Raw genomic sequence first — 19,026 nt, 5'->3', positions numbered from 1 at the left:
TTTTCATTGGTCGTAGTTTTCTAAATGGTCTCCATCTGCTGCCAAGTGAAATTCCCTTAACAAGAGGTGAAGACTATATTCATATGTATAAAGACAGATGTTTCGGGATGTAGCTAGGGATTAGTACACTGGCTTAGTAAAGTGTCAGTTCCAGATTCTCCTCCCAAGATCTGTGCCTTCAGTAGCCCTAGATTGTTGGTTAGGTTTCTACTACCAGTAATTGTTTTTGTCTTAGTAAGGGGATGACTTCCAATCGGAGCTTATTGGTTACTAACAAGGCATTCATGCCACTATTGCACCTTCATGGTTATTGTACCATGTTGTTGATTCATCATAGTTTGGTAGTACTGTTGGTTGGTTGTTCTCTCCTTTGGAAGCTTGCATGGAATCTTCAGAGAGATTTTCAGATCAGATCCAGTTCAGGGGCCTCTGGCCCTGTGCCTGGTGTGCTGCCCCTGTAGTGGATATAAACATGTTTTTGTTTTGATCCCAAGTGTGGGATGGGTAACAGACTTGTGAGAGAGCAGGTGATGTTTATCCACTTAGAAGCCGAACCACTTCGTTGGGGGTGAAGTAGGGTTGGTTTTTGCCAGCTGAAAAACATCCTAGTACAGACTGTGAGAGGACACACACACACACACACACACACACACACACACACACACACACACACACACACGGCTTTTTAGGTCTTGGTAGACACGGACACACACACACACACACACACACACACGGCTTTTTGGGTCTTGGTATTGTTTAGCTGTTCATGGCTCCACTTTGAGATGCTCCTAGAGAGAACTGCTCTAGTGAAAGCTTCAAGGCTTTGGGCTCTGGCTGAGGCTCCAGGTTCTGGTTGCTCTAGGTTCCAGCAGCAACTTTGGTGGAATTGCTGGTCTGCTGAAATCCTGCTGACACCAGGGAAATCGTTCACAGGAACTGAATCCAACAAGGTCTACTTTTCCTGTTCCCATAAACCTTTCTTGCCTATCTAGGGTAGGTGGGTTGGAAGGGAGGTATAAGCATTTAAAGAACTCCAAATAAATAAGGATTGGAAAAGTTGGAGCTTACATCCCCCAAGCCATGCCACGGTCTGTGGAGGAAGGTCTTGAGTGGATGTAACAACTGTCAATAAAGCACTGTTTAGCCAATCAACTAGGCAGGACAGGAAGTGGACCGTGGGACTTCCTGGAGAGGGGGAGGAGCCAGAATTGACAGTTAATGGGGAGAGAAGATGGTTGACAGTTGACTGGGAAGGAGGAAGAAGCCTCCGAGGATCAGACTGGCAAGTGCTTGGGATATATGCATGTTATGAGGTTTAGAGTAGTTTATTTTAATTTACGAGTAGATTAGTATCAGTTTAGATTCTGCCAGGTGTAGTGTTTGCAGCTTTAAAGTACGTTTCAGTCTCTCTATGTCAGTTATTGGCCTCCTAGGCCGAATCGATACAAATTATTCTAACAACGGTCCCCTTTCACTTTCCTGGTTGCTGCAGTTACTCCAGGCCATGTATTCACATCTGAGGAGTCAGAGCTAGGAGGCTTAGATGAGAAAGAACATGAGACATCAGTCTTTCTCGGTCTTTTCTCCTCTGTCATTTACCCAGGTAGACCTTGGGGAAGGGTCTCTGTTTCCTTTCTTTACGGGGTGCAAAGTCTAAACAAAAACTTCACATGACTTGTCTGTGACATACTTACAAATAGTAAGATACAGAGCCAAGATGTGAGTGATACCCTCTGATTCTGTAATTCAGATTTCCAGCAAACATGATGAGTTAACACAGTAATGGAGCAGCAGACTGAGGAATAAAAGGACACTCAGGTGAGACATGGTGGCACAGGCCTGTGACACTAGCATTCCGGAGTCCGAGACAGGAGAATCTCATGTTTTGATACCAGCGTGGGAAATGAGGCCCTGACTCAAAACAAGAAAAACTCCAACTAAATCGTAAGCACAGCAGGGTTGAGATAAAAGCTGATACTTCCAGTGTTCATGTTAATACACAGAATAGTAAAGAACAAGCACTTGTGCCGTCATTCAGTCTTTAATTAAACCCACAGCGCATTTAACACTTACAAATAAATGTCCAGACCTTCAGTGACATTTGCATGTTAAAAATCCCTTTGCACAACATTTTGAGGCTAACTTCGTGCTATGAATTTACAAATGTACAACATAAAAATACATTTGGAGTACATTCCATGAAGTTCAAAAATCTTTTACTGTAATTGACATACAATGTAAAGATATTTGAAATAAAAATTACAAAATGAGCACAAAGAAGTCTTCCCTTTGGAATTTTTAATAAAATACTGCTCTGTCTAAGATCTAATGAAAAATTCCAGTTATTTACAAAATAGTTACATGACGAAAGAAATCAAGGAAGATAGATACATATGAAATTACAGTGTTTAAATGAAGAAAATGTTAAACACTGTACTACACAGCACAACTTAGATCACTCAAATGTTAAGTGAAAACACTCAAAGTGATTTATGCAGGCGAAAGAAAATACAAGATTCTTGAGCCCCTCCCCCCAAAAGGGTAAAAAATAAAATCTAGCTGGGCAATGGTGGTTCTCCCCTTTAGTCCCAGCACTTGGGAGGCAGAGGCAAGTGGATCTCTGTGAGTTCAAGGCCAGCCTGGTCTACATATGGAGTTATAGGACAGCCAGGGCTCTGTTACACAGAGAAACCCTGTCTCAGTAACAAACAGCAACAACAGAAACAAAACAAAAACCCCCTACCCTCCAGCCCGCAACTGTACAAGAAAGGCAGGGTTAACAGAGCTTAAAGCATATTGGGCATGGTACCATATTCTGTAACCTCAGAATTTATAGGGCTGAGGCGGGGGACTGAAGGAGGGAGGGTGGTGTAGCAAGAGGGAGAATGGAGTGGAGATGGGGAAGAGAGACAAAGCCCGGGTGAGCAAGAGTAAGCACTTAAAGCAGGCCGTGGAGCAAATTCTCACCCCGTCATTTTGAGAGAAACAAGCAGCTACAAAGACCATCACCTGCTGCAATAACTGGCAGTAATGGACCAGCTGGTGAGAAAACCAACTTCTACAGGCCAGTTTGTAGCCCCTGGAGAGCAGTCTTCTTCAGCAACTGCACTGGAGTTTTCACCCACAGACAGGGATCCTCACCACTCTTGACACTTGGACTATTTCTCCTGTGTGAGTTACCCAGCGTGCTATGGTAACGGTGGCGCAGCTTGTCTGCTCTCCCTTGCTGCAGGAGAGCTGCCGCTGCTCTCCAGCTGCCTCTTGCTGTTCCCTGGCAGAAAGTGAGAATGTCTAAACAGGAATATGAACTAAGTCGGCCTGAGAGACACTAAAAACTTAAGCTTTATTTTTTGCAAGCAAAGAGAATGCCTGCCAAAAAAAGACCACTTTGTTGAAAACAACAACAACAACAACCACAACCACCACAACAACAACCACCACCACCACCACCACCACCACCACCACCAACATAAAATGCACACAAAGAGCTGCAGTTTGAGTCCTGGCCCTATCTCTAAAAAATAATGATTTTTTTTTGTGTGTGACCAATTTAAAAAACAAAAAGATACAGGATACCTTTCATCGTAATTTCTAACAAATTCTCTTCTATAGCAAAATGCAGAGCTGGAAGCCAGATGGTACCAAGACAATTCCTCAGAGAGTAAGGATGTGGGAGCCTCCTTCAGTGGAGAGCCACGGGGTTCCGTCACACAAGGTGCAAACTAGAAAAGTATTTGTTGATACAAATACAACAGCTACGGAAAGAAGGGAGTGAATAAAATGACCCCATAGTTTATTCTCTTGAGCTAAAAAGGTACACTGAAGTCTGCAAACACTATTGGATCTTACCTGTCTCCCTCGCTTTGCCTCCTTCCCCAAGAACTGAGAACCAAGAATCGGGAACTATCTAGACACAGTGGGCGTCTGATCAGAGGAGAGAGAACACTGCAGCAGAGAAGCGGCACCGATGCTCTTCGTTCTGCTCGTCAGGGGAGGAGGGGGCCCTTCAGGCTTTATTCCTTAATGCTTTGAAAAGTAAGGAGAATCTTTCTCTCTAGCCAGGGTCTATGTAGCCCAAGCTGGTCTTGATCTCACAGTCCTCCTGTGGCTGCTTTCCAAGTGCTGCGGGTAGAGATGTGCGCCACCATGCCCAGAGAAGGAAAATATTAAACTGAAACTAAGATTCAAAATGAGTAATTTTTTTTTTTTTGATACAACCGAGGTTTAGATGTTTAAGCCTTTAGTCTCTCAAGTGTTTAAGCCAATGAACGCATTTTATCTGCTAAATTATAGAACGAGGGCAATGAACAGGTAACGTACAAAACTGTGGAAAGGAACAATGGCTGAGAGGATCAATCTTTAGATGAACTTAATTTGCTTAAAAAATAAAGACGCACTCAACAAGGATATTTACAACAATTTCCGGTGAGGAGAGGAAGGTTGAATCAAATAACACTTCTAGTTACATGGAAACATAGACAATCTGGGAGAATTTTTCCTTCTGTCACCAAAGTCCACCATTTCCACCCCAAATTCTTAGATCCAATAGCTGGCTGAGCATATTTTACAAGCTTAAGGGTGGTTTTGGCCTGCTCTATCCCAAAGGGAAAACTGTATGGTTGCCACAGGTCAGCTATGTTTCAGAGATGTGCCAGACCCCTGCACACACGTGACAACAGATCCAGTGTCCTCATAGCTACGCTGCTGTTAAGACAAGTCTTGGCCTCTCACACCTTCCAGAGGCTGCACACATATCAGGCCTGCATTTGAACAGGGCTATGAAGGGACTGGAACAGAGAGTACCTCACTACTCTGTATCTGCCAGTATGGAATCTTCTCTTACTTTCTCTTCAAGCTTGACCCTTAGAATTTGTTTTGCTTATTTGTTTGGTTGGTTTAAGAGGAAGGTCAAAAATTCTTACTGGCTTTCCATACAGAATTACTTAGTTTGCTGTGCTCAGATTTTAGAGAAATATCCTCACAGATTCAATGGCATTATGTTTACTAAAATTTCTCACGGAATTTTCAAAAGAACAACTTCCTCTGTGTTTGCCAGGGAACACAGTTGAACACGAATTATCTCACTCGAGTTAGTGAATGGTAGAGTACACGTGAAGTGAGGTAATAAGCAGCACAAAGTTCTCAGAAGGAGTTACCATCACATCGTCACAACTCAACTTCTCCCTGTGTCCCCATCGGGTATTTCCCTTGAAAACAGAGTTTGTGAGGCACTGAAGACAAGCACGGGCCTTACCCCCAGGGTCCCACTGTATGGGAGTAAGTGCTGGGCACTGCAAACAGCTTAAATTCTATTAACAGAAAACAAAATTACAAAAATTCACATGACCATAGAAAATAAAGATAACGACCATTTAATACTAAAGGCACTACTATTATACATATACCCTGCCAGCACTCAGAGAAACACTGAAGTCAGCAGAGAAAGGAGCTCATCAAGTTCAACACTAGCATTTAAAAAACAGTAAGACTATTTTAAGACGTATGGCAGAGTTTTCCATGAGCTAAATAAAATCACACACAGCAATAAGTGGCTCCATATTAAGACTGGTTCCTACTTTTTAAAAAGTATAATCACTTTATTCCTTAAAAATATAAGTATATCACAAAACTAAAAGATAAATATATGTTTATATATGAATGCAGGCCCTGATGTCATTGAGAAAAATTTCTTAAATTCCAAATCATTTCAACAGTGTGAATAGCACGCATCCACGAGTGACATGCGGAGACAAAACGTGGCGCCACTGAGTGGCTCAGCAGGTGCTGAGCAGCTGGAATGGAGCAGGCAGGCAGTAATGGCCACACAAACATACATCTTGGATGTCCTAAAAAGTTTAAAGTGTTACCAGTGCAGGGAGGCTCTGCACATGGACCCACAGGTTTCACACATGTGAAGCAAGCAGAGAAAAAGCCGCACAAGTGGCTGTGGTGATGCATGGCTGGAGGATGGCTATGAGTACTAGGCCAGCCAGGACTACACAGCAAGATCCTGTCTCAAAGGAAAAAATACCAACCAACCAACCAAGCAGAACCTAAGAAGCCTAAAAAAGAACAGTGCCTGACAATCTGCACTGTTCTCTACTTGAAGACTGATTTTTAATCAATGTACCCTGTAGAGATTTTGAAACTTAATTTTATTAGAAATTCTTAATGCTGGTTCTTGAGTAATCTAAAAATAAAACCAAAACATCATTTCTCAAATCTAGATCGCTATTCCTAGTTCAAATCAGTCAGATGAACACTCTGGGACTTTCTAAAGTTGCTTTTGTACAAGATTTAGAGCAGAGCAACCCTGGTAGCACCAGCCAGTGTGCTGGCTCCACAGCATCTGAGGACTGACTGACTTTGGCAACAGACCGATGTGATGGCCGAGCAAGGGCCACTCTCCCAGTCATGTTGCTACATCATTAAAAAGAGATAAAACCCACATTTAGGAAATTATGAGGCCTAATTCATGCTGCATTTAGTTATCCCTCAATAATAGTGTAAAAAAGCTTGTTATGACACTAATATGATGAGTAATTTATAGCTCAAGGGCACTGCTAGTGAAGAAGTCAGTGGTTAGAGTGGTGCATTTTGACACGCAGCCCACCGCTATTTGTTTTTTGGGTTTGGAAGCAGGGTCTCAGGATGCCAGGGACTGACTGTGAAGCCCTGGAAAGCCGTGAATATATGGCAACCTGTCTCAGCCTCTCACGCATGAGTGTTACAGGCTGCTACCATGCCCAGTTTGATATTTATTTTAATACAAGATTTAATTTGATCTATTTTTTTTTACAGCTTTATTGAGGTATCACTGATGTACAACAAATTGCACATACTTAAAGTGCACAATTTGATATAGTCTTAAATAGCATGAAAAGTGCCTGATAACTTAAAAATAAAAAATATTCAATCTAAACATCTCCTAAAATAATATATTTCTGACATATAGATATCAATTTATAAAAAGGTAGATGAGATAAGGAAAATGAATTCCTAGGTACCAAATTTATTCAGAAGGCTTAGAACCACTAAAGTTGACAGCCAGTTTCCTTGATTTCCTTTTTGAGGAGCTTGGCGCTAACTTCGGGTGGGGCACAGCGCGGCCTTGGGAGGCAGTTTCAACTTGAGAAGATGCAGGCTGCGCAGCCTGAGAGGATGCTGAAGAAGCTGACGGACTTTCCTGTGGAATCGTTTTGGTGGCTTCAGAAGACCCTGATTTGCTAGTCTGAAGTGGTGTGGCTTGAGAACTCTGGGCCTCCTTATTCTCAAAATTCTTTCTGTTTGCAACTCTTTTTTTTGTAACCTTTAAGGAATAAACGCATTATTAACTAACAATCTAGGCATATGCATGCGCATGTATGCACACACATGCACGCACGCATGCACGCATGCACGCACATGTGCTTGTGTTAGAAAACACCATAAACCAGGCTACTATTATTTGCTATTCACTGCTGGTTCTTGACTTTCACCTACTAATAGCAAAAACATACTTGTAATAGGGGCTGGAGAAATGGCTCTGCAGATGAGAGTGCACTGCTCCTGCAGGGGACCTGGGTTTGGTCGCCCGCATCCATATTTGCTGGGCTATAACTCTGCTTCAGGGGCTACAATGCCTCTGGCCTGCCAGGGCACCTGAGCTCGTCTACACATGCCCTGCCCTGTTGGAGGTTGGTCTGGCGCTCTATGTGTACAAATGCTGAATTCTGGGCCCTGAGATCTGGCTGCAGTCCAGATGAGTGCATTGCCACATACTCTGAACAATGTTCTATAAACTTTTCTCCCCAATTATCTCTGCTTAATAAAAAAGCTGGACAGCCTGTAGCTGGGCAGGAGAGAGGTAGGCAAGAACTTCCGTTCCCAGGCTTAGGGTCTCAGGTGGGGACCACAAGGAAGAGGGGAAGAGGAGGAGAAAGAGAAAGAGTTGGGGGGGGGGGCATCATCAAGAGGAACTAGACTGATGGAAGAGAAACAGCCCAGACAGGACAAATACGGCAAGTAACTTGGGGCCTATGGCTGGAAAGCAGCCAGTCTAGCTTAGAGGATTAGTATAAAGCATATCTGCCCAGTTACTGAGTCTAAAGATTATTAATAAATCTAATAAGTCTCTGTGTCTTTTATTTGGGAGCTAGAACAGGTGACTAGAAAAGCCCTATGAATTAGCAAATTATCTATTACACTCCCCCATGCACATAATTAAACCAAAATAAATCTTTAAAAGATATTTATATTACTTGCTATCCTTAGTATTACTTATTAGAACATAAACTAAGACCAGAGAGACCAGCTTAGTTCATATACACAAGATTTCTAGTCAGTACTAACTAGATAAATTTTTATCAATAGTTTGTTCTGAATATTAAGAAGAAAAGAAGTAACTGTTCAAACTACAATTGTCTGCAGCTCTCACCTGCAGAGGTATGAACTGATTGTGCACCCCGCTTGGCATTCCTCCAGCCAAGGGCACGGTTCCAGGATATGAAGGATGATGGAAGGCCTTCCCAGCCACTGGCACTGGTGGTCTCCATGGCACTGAGCCAAAGAAATGAGACGATGAAGGCATTATATTGGCTGTCAAAAACCAAGATCCAGAGATTAAGACTCCTCTCTGTCAACCCTTTTAGCTTCTCCACCTCATCTGGCAACTGTAACTACTCCTGTCTGTATCACTCACTCCTGAGGGCCTTTCTTAGAACTGTGAACTATCTACAGAACTGCATATATATATGTATGTGTGTATATATATATATATATATATATATATATATATATATATATATATATATATATATATATATGTATTTATACACACACACACACACACACACATGATCATGAAGTGATTCCGTAAGAAAGGCCTGGAAACAAAGACACAAATCACCCTACCCAAATGCTAAGTTGCTTCCACAGTAAGCTGAACATACACAAAGCCCCAAAGCTCAGGAAGAGTTTTCTCTGTTCTAGTATTGTAAATGCAATTTGTGTTATGGGACAGCTATGCGCCCACAGAAGCCAGAGCAGAATGCCCCATAGGCTCACATATTTGAACACCTGCTCTCCAGTGTGTTGTGCTGTTTGGGGTTATGGACCCTTCAGAGTGTAGTCTTACTGGAGAAAGTATGTCCCTGGGGGCAGGCTTTGAGTTTATAGCTTTGTTCCACATCCAGTTTGCTTTCTCTATTTCAAGCCTGTACTTGACTATGTGATCTCTCAGTTTCTGGCCACCACTGTCTGTCACCATGCCTCCCTGCCATCAGGCGTGCCTCTTCTGGAACAGTAAGTCAAACTAACTCCTGCAGGATGCTTTTTTTTTTTTTTTTTTTTTTTTTTTTTTTTTTTGTCAAAATGCTTTACTGCAGCAAAAGGAAATAACAGTAACATTGTTTTCAATTACTCGACTCACTTTGTAGACTAGGCTGACCTTGAACTCACAGATATCTACCTGCCTCTGCCTCACAGAGTACTGGGATCACAGGCATGCACCACTAAGCCCAGCATTTATTCTTTTTTCATAAATCTTGTTTTCATTTTTCTAGTTCTGCAGACAGAGCTAGAGATTGCCCAGGGCTTTGCATATGCCTGGCAAGTGCAGTCTGTGAGAAGGATGAAGAACTTTTGCATCCTCTACTCCAGGGCTGTGATTTGCCCCTGAACCCTGCTCTGCTAAATTGACTATTCACTGCAAACTGTTTTCAAGCTTTGTTTTCTTTCTTTCTTTCTTTCTTTCTTTCTTTCTTTCTTTCTTTCCCGAGACAGAGTTTCTCTGTGTAGCACTGGCTGCCCTGGAACTCACTCTGTAGACCAGGCTGGTCTCCAAATCAGAGATCTGCCTGCCTCTGCCTCCCAAGTGCTGGGATGAAAAGTGTGAGTCACAACCACCCAGCTGTTTTCAAATTTCTAGTCTGCTGACATTTCTTCTATTTACTTATCCTCAGAGGTTTTGTTTTTAAAATTACTTATTATTTAATTTAATAGAATTTGGGCAGGAAAAAAAGGTAACTGCAAATTGTAAGCTTTTTTGATTTTTAAAGATCGTTCTTTAATTGGGTATGGTGGGTACACTTTAATGCCAGCATTCGGGAGATAGAGGGAGAAAAACTAGAAATTCAAACTGTCAAAAAAAAAAAAAAAAAAAAAAAAAAAAGTAAATCCCAAACCCCAAAAATGGGATATGTTGGTGTATGTGTATACACACTAAATATAATTTAAACTCCCTGAGAAAACTTCAACAAAAATGTAGTTTTAAAAAGAATTTAGAGAAAATAATACTTTAAGAATAAATACTTAGAAAAGCAAAATTATTACCTGTAGGTTGGGAAAAAACTGGAGGAACGGTTCCAGGTGGTACAGCAGGAGGATAATTTGGAAATATTGGTGGAAACAAGGGAAAATTCACACCCAAGGAGCCCTGTGCAAGTATTTAAAAGTTATAAGACAAAAACCAACAATACATTCTATAGAGACTAATTGAAATCTAACAGATATTGGGCTGGAGAGATGACTCAGAGGTTAAGGGCATTGACTGCTCCTCCAGAGGTCCCGAGTTCAATTCACAGCAACCACGTAGTGGCTTACAAGCATCTATAATGTGATCAGATGCTCTCTTCTGGCCTGCAGGTGCACGTGCAGCCAGAGCACTACATACATAATAATAAATAAATAAATCTTTAAAAAATAAAATAAAATCTAATGGACAGGCTATCTCAGAGGATGGAAGTTTGATTTCCAGCATGCATGATGCATCTAGCTCCAGGGGATCTATCCGACTTCCCTCTTCTGGTCTGTCTCTGTCTCTCCTTCCCTCTTCTGGTCTTCTCTCTCTCTCTCTCTCTCCCTCCTTCCCTCTTCTGGTCTTCTCTCTCTCTCTCTCTCTCTCTCTCTCTCTCTCTCTCTCATACACACACACACACCAATTTAAAAAACTTAGTAGAGAATTCATGAATGATTCTTACCAGTTGCTGTAAAGCATAAAGTGCAGCTCTCTCCTTGGCTTCACTTTCAGAGTGACACTGTGGCCCGTGGACCAATAAGCCATTAGACAATTTTACCTGACAAACTGTCATTGTCTAAAACCAGAAAATATAGATGTCTGTAAGATTATCTGTCTAGGAACCCAACTTCTTCCAAGGCTACACAGAGTGACCCTGTCTCAAATAAAAAACCGAAAACCCAAACCCAAACCAAAACTCTAAACGAATTCTACACTCATTAATCAATAATTTCCCCTCCATTCAAGCCATGGAAACCACTATTTAAGTACATCAGACATGTGGCTTGCTTCACTTAGTATAATATTTATTTTTATTTATCTATTTATTTATTTTTTGCTTTTTGAAACAGGGTTTCTCTGTGTAGCCTTGGCTGTCCTAGAGTTGCTTTGTAGACCAGGCAGGCCTTGAACTCACAATGATCTGACTGTCTCTGGCTCCCGAGGGCTGGGATTAAAGGTGTGTGCCACCACACCCTGCCCCAGACAGTGTTAAGCACTGAGCCTCTCCAGCCCCTGGAGACAAGACCTTGATATGTAGCCCAGGCTGACGTCAGCTTCCAGTGCTGGATTACAGGTATGCATCAGACGCCCCGCTATATTACCTTTATAGATTAGAAATGCCTATTTAAAGCTGGGCGTGGTGGCACACGCCTTTAATCCCAGCACTCGGGAGGCAGAGGCAGGCGGATCTCTGTGAGTTCAAGGCCAGCCTGGTCTACATAGTGAGTCCAGGACAACCAAGGCTACACAGAGAAACCCTGTCTCGAAAAAAAAAAAGCCTATTTAAATGTCTTGCTCACTTCTGAGTCACTGAGCTTTAAGAGTGATCTTATACATTCTGTTGTAACAGTATGTGCCTCTTACATGTGAGGCCTTGAGTTCAATTCCTAATGCTGCTGAAAAACATAGCACCAACTTCCCAAACCACAAACAAACAAAAAGCCTCAAACACACAGAAAACAACCTCCATACCACTCTATTTTTTCCACCTAAAGATTTATAGTCAGTTACGCTCAGTTAAAGATTTATATCTGTGTAGACATCAAACAGCAGCATACCATACCTGTGTTGTCCTCAGAAAGGAGAAATCTGGTTGTGGCATTCCCACAAGGGAACAAACTCGGGAAAGTTCAGTCACTGGTGTGGACACAGGAGGGATCTGGCCCGGCCAACATACACTATCCACAGATGGAACATGTTGGTGTTCATTCGTACTGTGAGGCTTGTTCATATAGCATGCTACCATGAAAGAAAGGGAATATCCATATTAACAGAATGGTCTTGGGCTATCCAGTTGTGTGGTGTGAATAAGAATGGCCCCATAAACGTATACATTTAATGTTTAATCACCAGGGAATGTTACTGTTTGATAGGATTAGAAAGATTGTCGGAGGAAGAATGTCATTTGGCGTGGGCTTGAGATTTCAAAAGCTCATGACAGGCTGCCTCTCTGTCAGCCACTGCTCTAGAGCCATGAGTGGGACCATGATAATTATGGCCTAAGCTGGGCGTGGTGGGGCATGCCTATAATCCCAGCACTCGGGAGGCAGAGGCAGGTGGATCTCTGTGAGTTCGAAGCCAGCCTGGTCTACAAAGTGAGTCCAGGACAGCCAAGGCTACACAGAGAAACCCTGTCTCAAAAAACCAACCCTCCCCCCCAAAAAAATCCCAAAGATAATTATAAACCTCTGAAACTGTTAAGCAAGCCCACAATTAAATCCTTTTATAAGCAGTGTCTTGGTCATTGGGGGGGGGGGCAGTCTTCACAGCAATATAACAGTGACCAAATCACCGGGGATTACAGTTTTATGTAGACAATACAGAAAACTGCTAAGTGGTTAAAAAGTGACAGGGTGGGCGTGGTGGCTTGCTCCTGTAAGCCTGAAGCAGACTGTCACCAGTCTGAATCTTGTCTGGGATACAAAATAAGATTCTGTCTCCAAGAACCAATAGAAAGGTTAAAAAAAAAAAATCACCAAGAAGCAAATTTAGATGGATATAGTTAATTAATGATAAGTATCAAGATAAAACTTTATTTATTTATTTATTTTTTTGAGACACGGTTTCTCTGTGTTATCTTGGCTGTCCTAGACTTGCTTTGTAGACCAGGCTGGCCTCGAACTTACAACGATCTGCCTGCCTCTGCCTCCCGAGTGCTGGGACTAAAAATGTGCACCGCCACGCCTGGCAAGATAAAACTTTTAAACTAGGCATGATGGAGTGTACCTCAACAAAAGCACACGTCAATGAAGAATTAACCTGTCCTTTTTGTTGAGAGAGGATCTCTCATTAGGTATGGCCTAGAACTTACTATGCAGCCACACAGTCCTCCAACTCACAGAGATCCACCTGCCCCTATCTCCAGAGTGCTGGGATTAAAGAGTGTGCCACCATACTTACCTCCTACTTCCTACTTTTGACTAGGTCTCATAAAATTTAAGATTAGCTTCAAACTTGTTACCCAGTCCAGGCTGGTCTTGAACTCTATGCTCTTGCCTCTACCTCCCAAGGGCTGAGAATATGGGGGTATTCACGAAAGCCTCCCACCCCTAGGCAGCACTGGGAACTGAACCCTGGGCCTTGTACATGCTCATCAGGCACTCTACCAGCTGAGCTATGAGAGCCTTGAAACCTTTACCATAGAAAAGAGATTAAACAGCTGGGCCTGATGGTGCGGATCCCTAATTCTAGGTATTTCGATAGCTGAGGCAGTAAGATCATGCTGTTTATAAGTTATTTGAATGATTGTGCTCATTTTATAAATTGGAAAGATATTTAGGAAAGTTAAAGTGTATTTAATACATAATCACTTTTTTTGTTTTGTTTTTTCGAGACAAGGTTATACAACCACTTTTAAATTATGTAGGGAAAAGGATGTGACACTCTTTGAAGGCTTGTGTACTTATCTGTAGTAGTTTAAGTGGTCACAAGAAGATGTAGAGCTTACAAATATTTTGATTACATATTTATATTTCTATAAGTGATACAGGCAAAAAAATGTTCATTTTTTTGGACAGAGTCCAATTATATAGCTTGGGATGGTCTTGAACTTGAAGCAGTTTTTCTGTTTTTAGCCTCGTAAGTGCTGAGATTAAAGGCGTACCTTACCAAATTTGACTTTTTTTTTTTTTTTAAGATTTATTTATTTAATACTATGTATACAGTATTCTGACTACAGGCATGTCTGTACACCAGAAGAAGGCACCAGATCTCATTATAGATGTTTATGAGCCACCATGTGGTTGCTGGGAATTGAATTTAGGACTTCTGGAAGAGCAGGCAGTGCTCTTAACCTCTGAGACATCTCTCTAGCCACCACAAAATTTGGCTTTAAAAAATTATTCTCAGCTGAGTGAGGTGGCATAGGCCTTTAATCCCAGCTCTTGAGGGAAGGGGTGGGGGATGGCAAGTGGATCTCTGTAAATTCAAGCCCAGCCTTATCTACAGAGTGAGCTCTAGACTAGCCAGACCAGAAGTACAAAGTAAGACTCTGTCTCAAAACAAAAATCCCCAAATAAAACCAAGCAAAGCAAGGTGGCTGGTGTATGCCTGTAATTGCAGCACTCAAAAAGCTATGTCAGGAGGCCTAAGAGCTCTTGGTGAGGCGAGGCATGGTGGCGCACGCCTTTAAACCCAGCACTCAGGAGGCAGAGGCAGGCGGATCGCTGTGAGTTCAAGGTCAGCCTGGTCTACAAAGTGAGTCCAGGACAGCCAAGGCTACACAGAGAAACCCTGTCTTGAAAAACAAACAAAAAGCAAACAAACAAACAAAAAAGAGTTCTTGGTGAGCTTGAACTGCAGAACTATATATCTCTACAGTGAGACTCCATCTTAAAAAAGGAAGAGACCAAAAATATAAAATAAAATCAAGCAAAACAAAAGCTTTATTAACAAAATAACAACAATAGCAACAATGATTATTATTATTATTGCTACTGAAGATAGGGTTTTGCTGTGTAGCCCAGCTGAACAGGAGCTAACTATGCAGTGCAGGCTAGCCTTGAGATCATGGGAATTCTCCTGCATTAGCCTCCTAAGGCCAGACACAGCCTGCGTGAGGCACCATGACAGGCTTCAAAGAGTAGCTACTTATTTTGTTACTTCATTTTTTTTGGCTGTCCTGGACTCACTTTGTAGACCAGGCTGGCCTCGAACTCACAAGAGATCTGCCTGCCTCTGCCTCCTGAGTGTTGGAATTAGAGGTGTGCGTCACTATGCCTGGCTACTTAATTTTTTAAAGATTTGTTATGATATCTTTAAATTATCTGTGTGTGTCCATGTGTGTGTTTATGAACATGAAGGCAGGTGCATGAGGAGGCCAGAGGCGTTGAGTCCCTTTGAGCTGGAGATGTGACTGGCTGTTAGCTACCTGCTATGGGTGCTGGGACTGACGTCTGTCTGGCTCTTTGCAAGGGGAATGTACTCTCTTAACCCTGAGCCATCTCCAGTCCTAGTTCTTTATTTATGTGTGTCTGTACGCACTTGGGGGTCATAGCATTGCATGTTTTTCTCTGCTATCACTGTCTTTCTATTCCTCTGAGGCAGGGTCTCTTCTTGAACCTGGGGCTTGATTTTCTTGGATAGGCTGGAAGTGAGCAAGACCGAGCAATCCTCCTGTTTCTACTTTCCTAGGAGCTGGAGTAATAGCTGTTTATGAGCTGCTAACTGGCTTGTTATATGTGTGCTATATGTGAACTCAGATCTTCATAAATATGTGGCAAGTACTCTTAACTACTGAACACCTTCTCTAGCTCCTAGTTAAAAACAAAAACAAAAAATAAAAAATAAATAAAAAATAAAAACAAATGTGTTTGGTGAGGTGGCTTAACGGGTAAAGGTGCTTGCTATTAAGCTTGATGACCTGAGTTCAAGCTCTGTCTGGGACATACACAATGTTAGGAGAGAACTGACTCCCCAAAGCTGTCCTCTAATGTACACACACACACACACACACACACACACACACACACACACACACACACACTGAAAAAACAAAGAAACAAAATATACTTTTTTCAAAGGAACCAAATGACCCAAGCTTTTGGAAACGACATCACTATAAGCAATAGTACTCACCTGTCTTCTTATTTGGCTTAGGATGTGATGACAACCCATGCTCATCTCTTCTACTAGAAGGAACAGTGACTTCATCATCAAATGGCTTCACATCCTTCTTACTGTCTGTTGTGTCAGGGCTGTCGATTTTTAGAATTTCTTTAAGCATCCGTGTTCCTTTCTTTTTAGAAAATGGTTCATAGGTAGATGGGGTAAGAAGAAAGTAAATGTTAGGCTTATGTAGCTTATTTGTTTTTTCTTCTTGATTTTTTGAGGTTAGTTTTTTCTTCCCCAGCCTTTGCTCTTTCTTTTGAAGAACTTCTGCTCTTAAAGATTAAGATGCTAGCCAGGCGTGGTGGCGCACTCCATTAACCCCAGCACTCGGGAGGCAGAGGCAGGCGGATCGCTCTGAGTTCAAGGCCAGCCTGGCCTACAAAGCAAGTCCAGGACACCAAAGGCTGCACAGAGAGACCCTGTCTCAAAAAACAACAACAACAACAAAAAACAAAACAAAACAAAAAAAGATTAAGATGCTAACTAAATTTGTCTAAGAAAAATAGATGGTCAAGGCTAAAAAACATTGACATTTCAAAGTACAGAGATAATATTCATCCTATTTGACTTTTACCTATTCAAACAATAGCAATGTTTAAAAAGCAGGGCTCTATGGTCTAATGGGAAAATAAAAACAATAACATACGTCAGGCGTGGTGGTGCACACCTATAATCCTAGCACTCAATGAGGGAGCGGCAGATGGATCTCTGTGAGTTCCAGACTAGACTGGTCTACAAAGCGAGTCCAGGACAGCCAAGGCTAAAGAGAAATCCTCTCTCAGGAAGCAAAACACAACAAAACAACAACATAAAAGGAAGGCTAGGGACTGGAGAGATGGCTCAGTGGTTAAGAGCACTGGCAGCTCTTCCAGAGCACTTGGGTTCAATTCCTGGCACCCACAAGGCAACTCACAACTGTTTGTAATTCCAAGATCTGACATCCACAGACATACATAAGGGCAAAATACCAATGCTAAATTGCTCAAAGCAATCCTGCCTTTCCTCACATGATGACAAAAGTGATGAAAGGTAGCATCTAACAGGACACAAAGACTTTGAACAGATGCATGGGGTATGCACGTGTAGCTGCTTAACATACGAACCATAGCAAATGACTGTGGTGATAGATTCGCCTCATCTGGAGGCTCCTCTTGAGGTGACTGTACTTCACTCTCCTTAGAGATATTCAAAGATGCTAAAAGATTCTCAATTCCAGAGTGAGGCTAAAAGAAGAAATATTTGTGCATAAAGATAAAAGTGGAAAATAGTAAAAAGCTAGATTTTACTCTAAAAATTCAACTTTTACTCATTCATTTTCCTAGATGTAAGAGTTTGGGAAGAGACACCAAATAAAGGATTTACCTATTTATTTATTTACCTTATCAATAGCATATGGGTAACCAGTCACAATCTTCTGGGCTTCTGAGGCTCCTGGACTTTCATTTCTCTTCAATAGTTTAATATTACATATGGCAGACGCCCCAGAAGTCTACAAAAAAGAATAAGTTTCTTGTGCAAGTAAATTTATAGTTACTATTTAACAATATTTTACATAAATTAAACAACATATTTTATGTACTGTATTCTTTCTCTAAAGATTTATTCCTTTTTATGTGTGTGGGTGTTTTACACGCATTTATGTCTGTGTATGCCAAGTAACTGAGCCACCATGTAGGTCCTAGGAACTGAACCCATCCTGTGAAGAGGGGACAATGCCCTTAGCCAGTGAGCCAACTGCGCAGCCCCAAGAACTGCTTTCTTTTAATGCCATAAGAAAAAGAGAGGGGGAGGGACTACTAGCTTGAATAGGGAAAATTATCTTTATTTTCATTAGCCTGTAAATAAGATTTAGATTTCTTTCAATTGTGAATATGGATAATAACCATTGATATAGACTGTAAATTTATGCCCAGCCCCCACCTCAATCAGGAGATAATCAGCTTCAGATGAGGTCATGAGGAACTCTCATGATGTGATAAGCAATTTTTAAAGGAGAAAAAAAATAGCTTTTTCTTTCTAACATATGAGAATTTAAGACTGGAGTCTCTACCTAAGGGCCAAGAAGAAAGCTCTTTGAGGACACCAATCCATACCAGACCCTAACTGTGCTTTAGCACCATTATTTCTCTTAAACTTACATTTCTTACCTTACTATTAGAAACATTATTTTGGTGGGTGTGGTGGCATAGAACTCTGATTTCAGTACTCTTTATTTCCCCCTGAGACAGGGTTTCTCTGTGTAGCCTTGGCTGACCTGGACTTGCTTTACAGACTGGGTTGGCCTCGAACTCACAGCGATCCGCCTGCCTCTGCCTCCCGAGTGCTGGGCTTAAAGGTGTGTGCCACCACACCCAGCCAAGACCATCCAACTCTTAAGTGTTAAAACAAGGATGACAGATGTCTCTCTTTTGAACCCTGACTCCAGCTGTGTAACGATTCAACAAAGTGACCGTGACTATGGCTTTCACTGTACTCCCTATGGATTGCTGAAGAAGCTGTAAAATACACTTAGACACTATACAACAACCATGTGTATTAAAAATCCAGCTATTAAGATTTTCATTTAGAGAAAAATTACCTGTTTATTGGGCAACTTTTGATTCTGACACTCAGCTTTCAGACTCTCACATTCTTCCTTAACTAGAGGAAAAACAAAAAACAAAAAAACAAAAAAACCAGACATTTTGGGACATGAAAGAGCTTACTAAACACCAGTTCAATTCATCAAGTATTCCCCTGTAGCAGAACAGCGGTTAAAAGATTTCAAGAAGGTGTAGAGTTCCCTCCTGTGTCTGTGCCTCCCTCTCCCCGTCCCTTCTCCCTGCTGTCCGTGCTGGTCCACGCCAGGCAAGTGCTCTACCACCACGCACACCCCCAAATTTGAACTGAAGACCAGGTGAGACAGAGAAGGATAACTGCGG

General features: G+C 41.8%; 1 protein-coding gene across 1 annotated transcript in view; it reads right to left on the bottom strand.

The window, feature by feature from the left end:
* Window positions 1–6,637: 6,637 nt before the first annotated feature.
* Window positions 6,638–19,026, bottom strand: part of Xrn1 (5'-3' exoribonuclease 1) — a 98,348-nt gene continuing 85,959 nt past the window's right edge. The window contains exons 34-42 of the mRNA XM_051140745.1: window positions 18,684–18,745; window positions 17,484–17,594; window positions 17,209–17,328; window positions 16,073–16,232; window positions 12,060–12,235; window positions 10,959–11,072; window positions 10,312–10,414; window positions 8,417–8,577; window positions 6,638–7,309 (exon numbers count right to left, since the gene is read on the bottom strand). Of these exons, the coding sequence (XP_050996702.1) occupies window positions 7,013–7,309; window positions 8,417–8,577; window positions 10,312–10,414; window positions 10,959–11,072; window positions 12,060–12,235; window positions 16,073–16,232; window positions 17,209–17,328; window positions 17,484–17,594; window positions 18,684–18,745 (1,304 nt within the window). The 3' untranslated portion in view covers window positions 6,638–7,012. The remainder of the gene's footprint in view (window positions 7,310–8,416; window positions 8,578–10,311; window positions 10,415–10,958; window positions 11,073–12,059; window positions 12,236–16,072; window positions 16,233–17,208; window positions 17,329–17,483; window positions 17,595–18,683; window positions 18,746–19,026) is intronic.

The sequence above is a fragment of the Acomys russatus genome, chromosome 32, assembly GCF_903995435.1.
Source record: "Acomys russatus chromosome 32, mAcoRus1.1, whole genome shotgun sequence".
Classification (NCBI taxonomy): Eukaryota; Metazoa; Chordata; class Mammalia; order Rodentia; family Muridae; genus Acomys; species Acomys russatus.
This window is presented reverse-complemented; position numbering and strand designations above follow the sequence as displayed.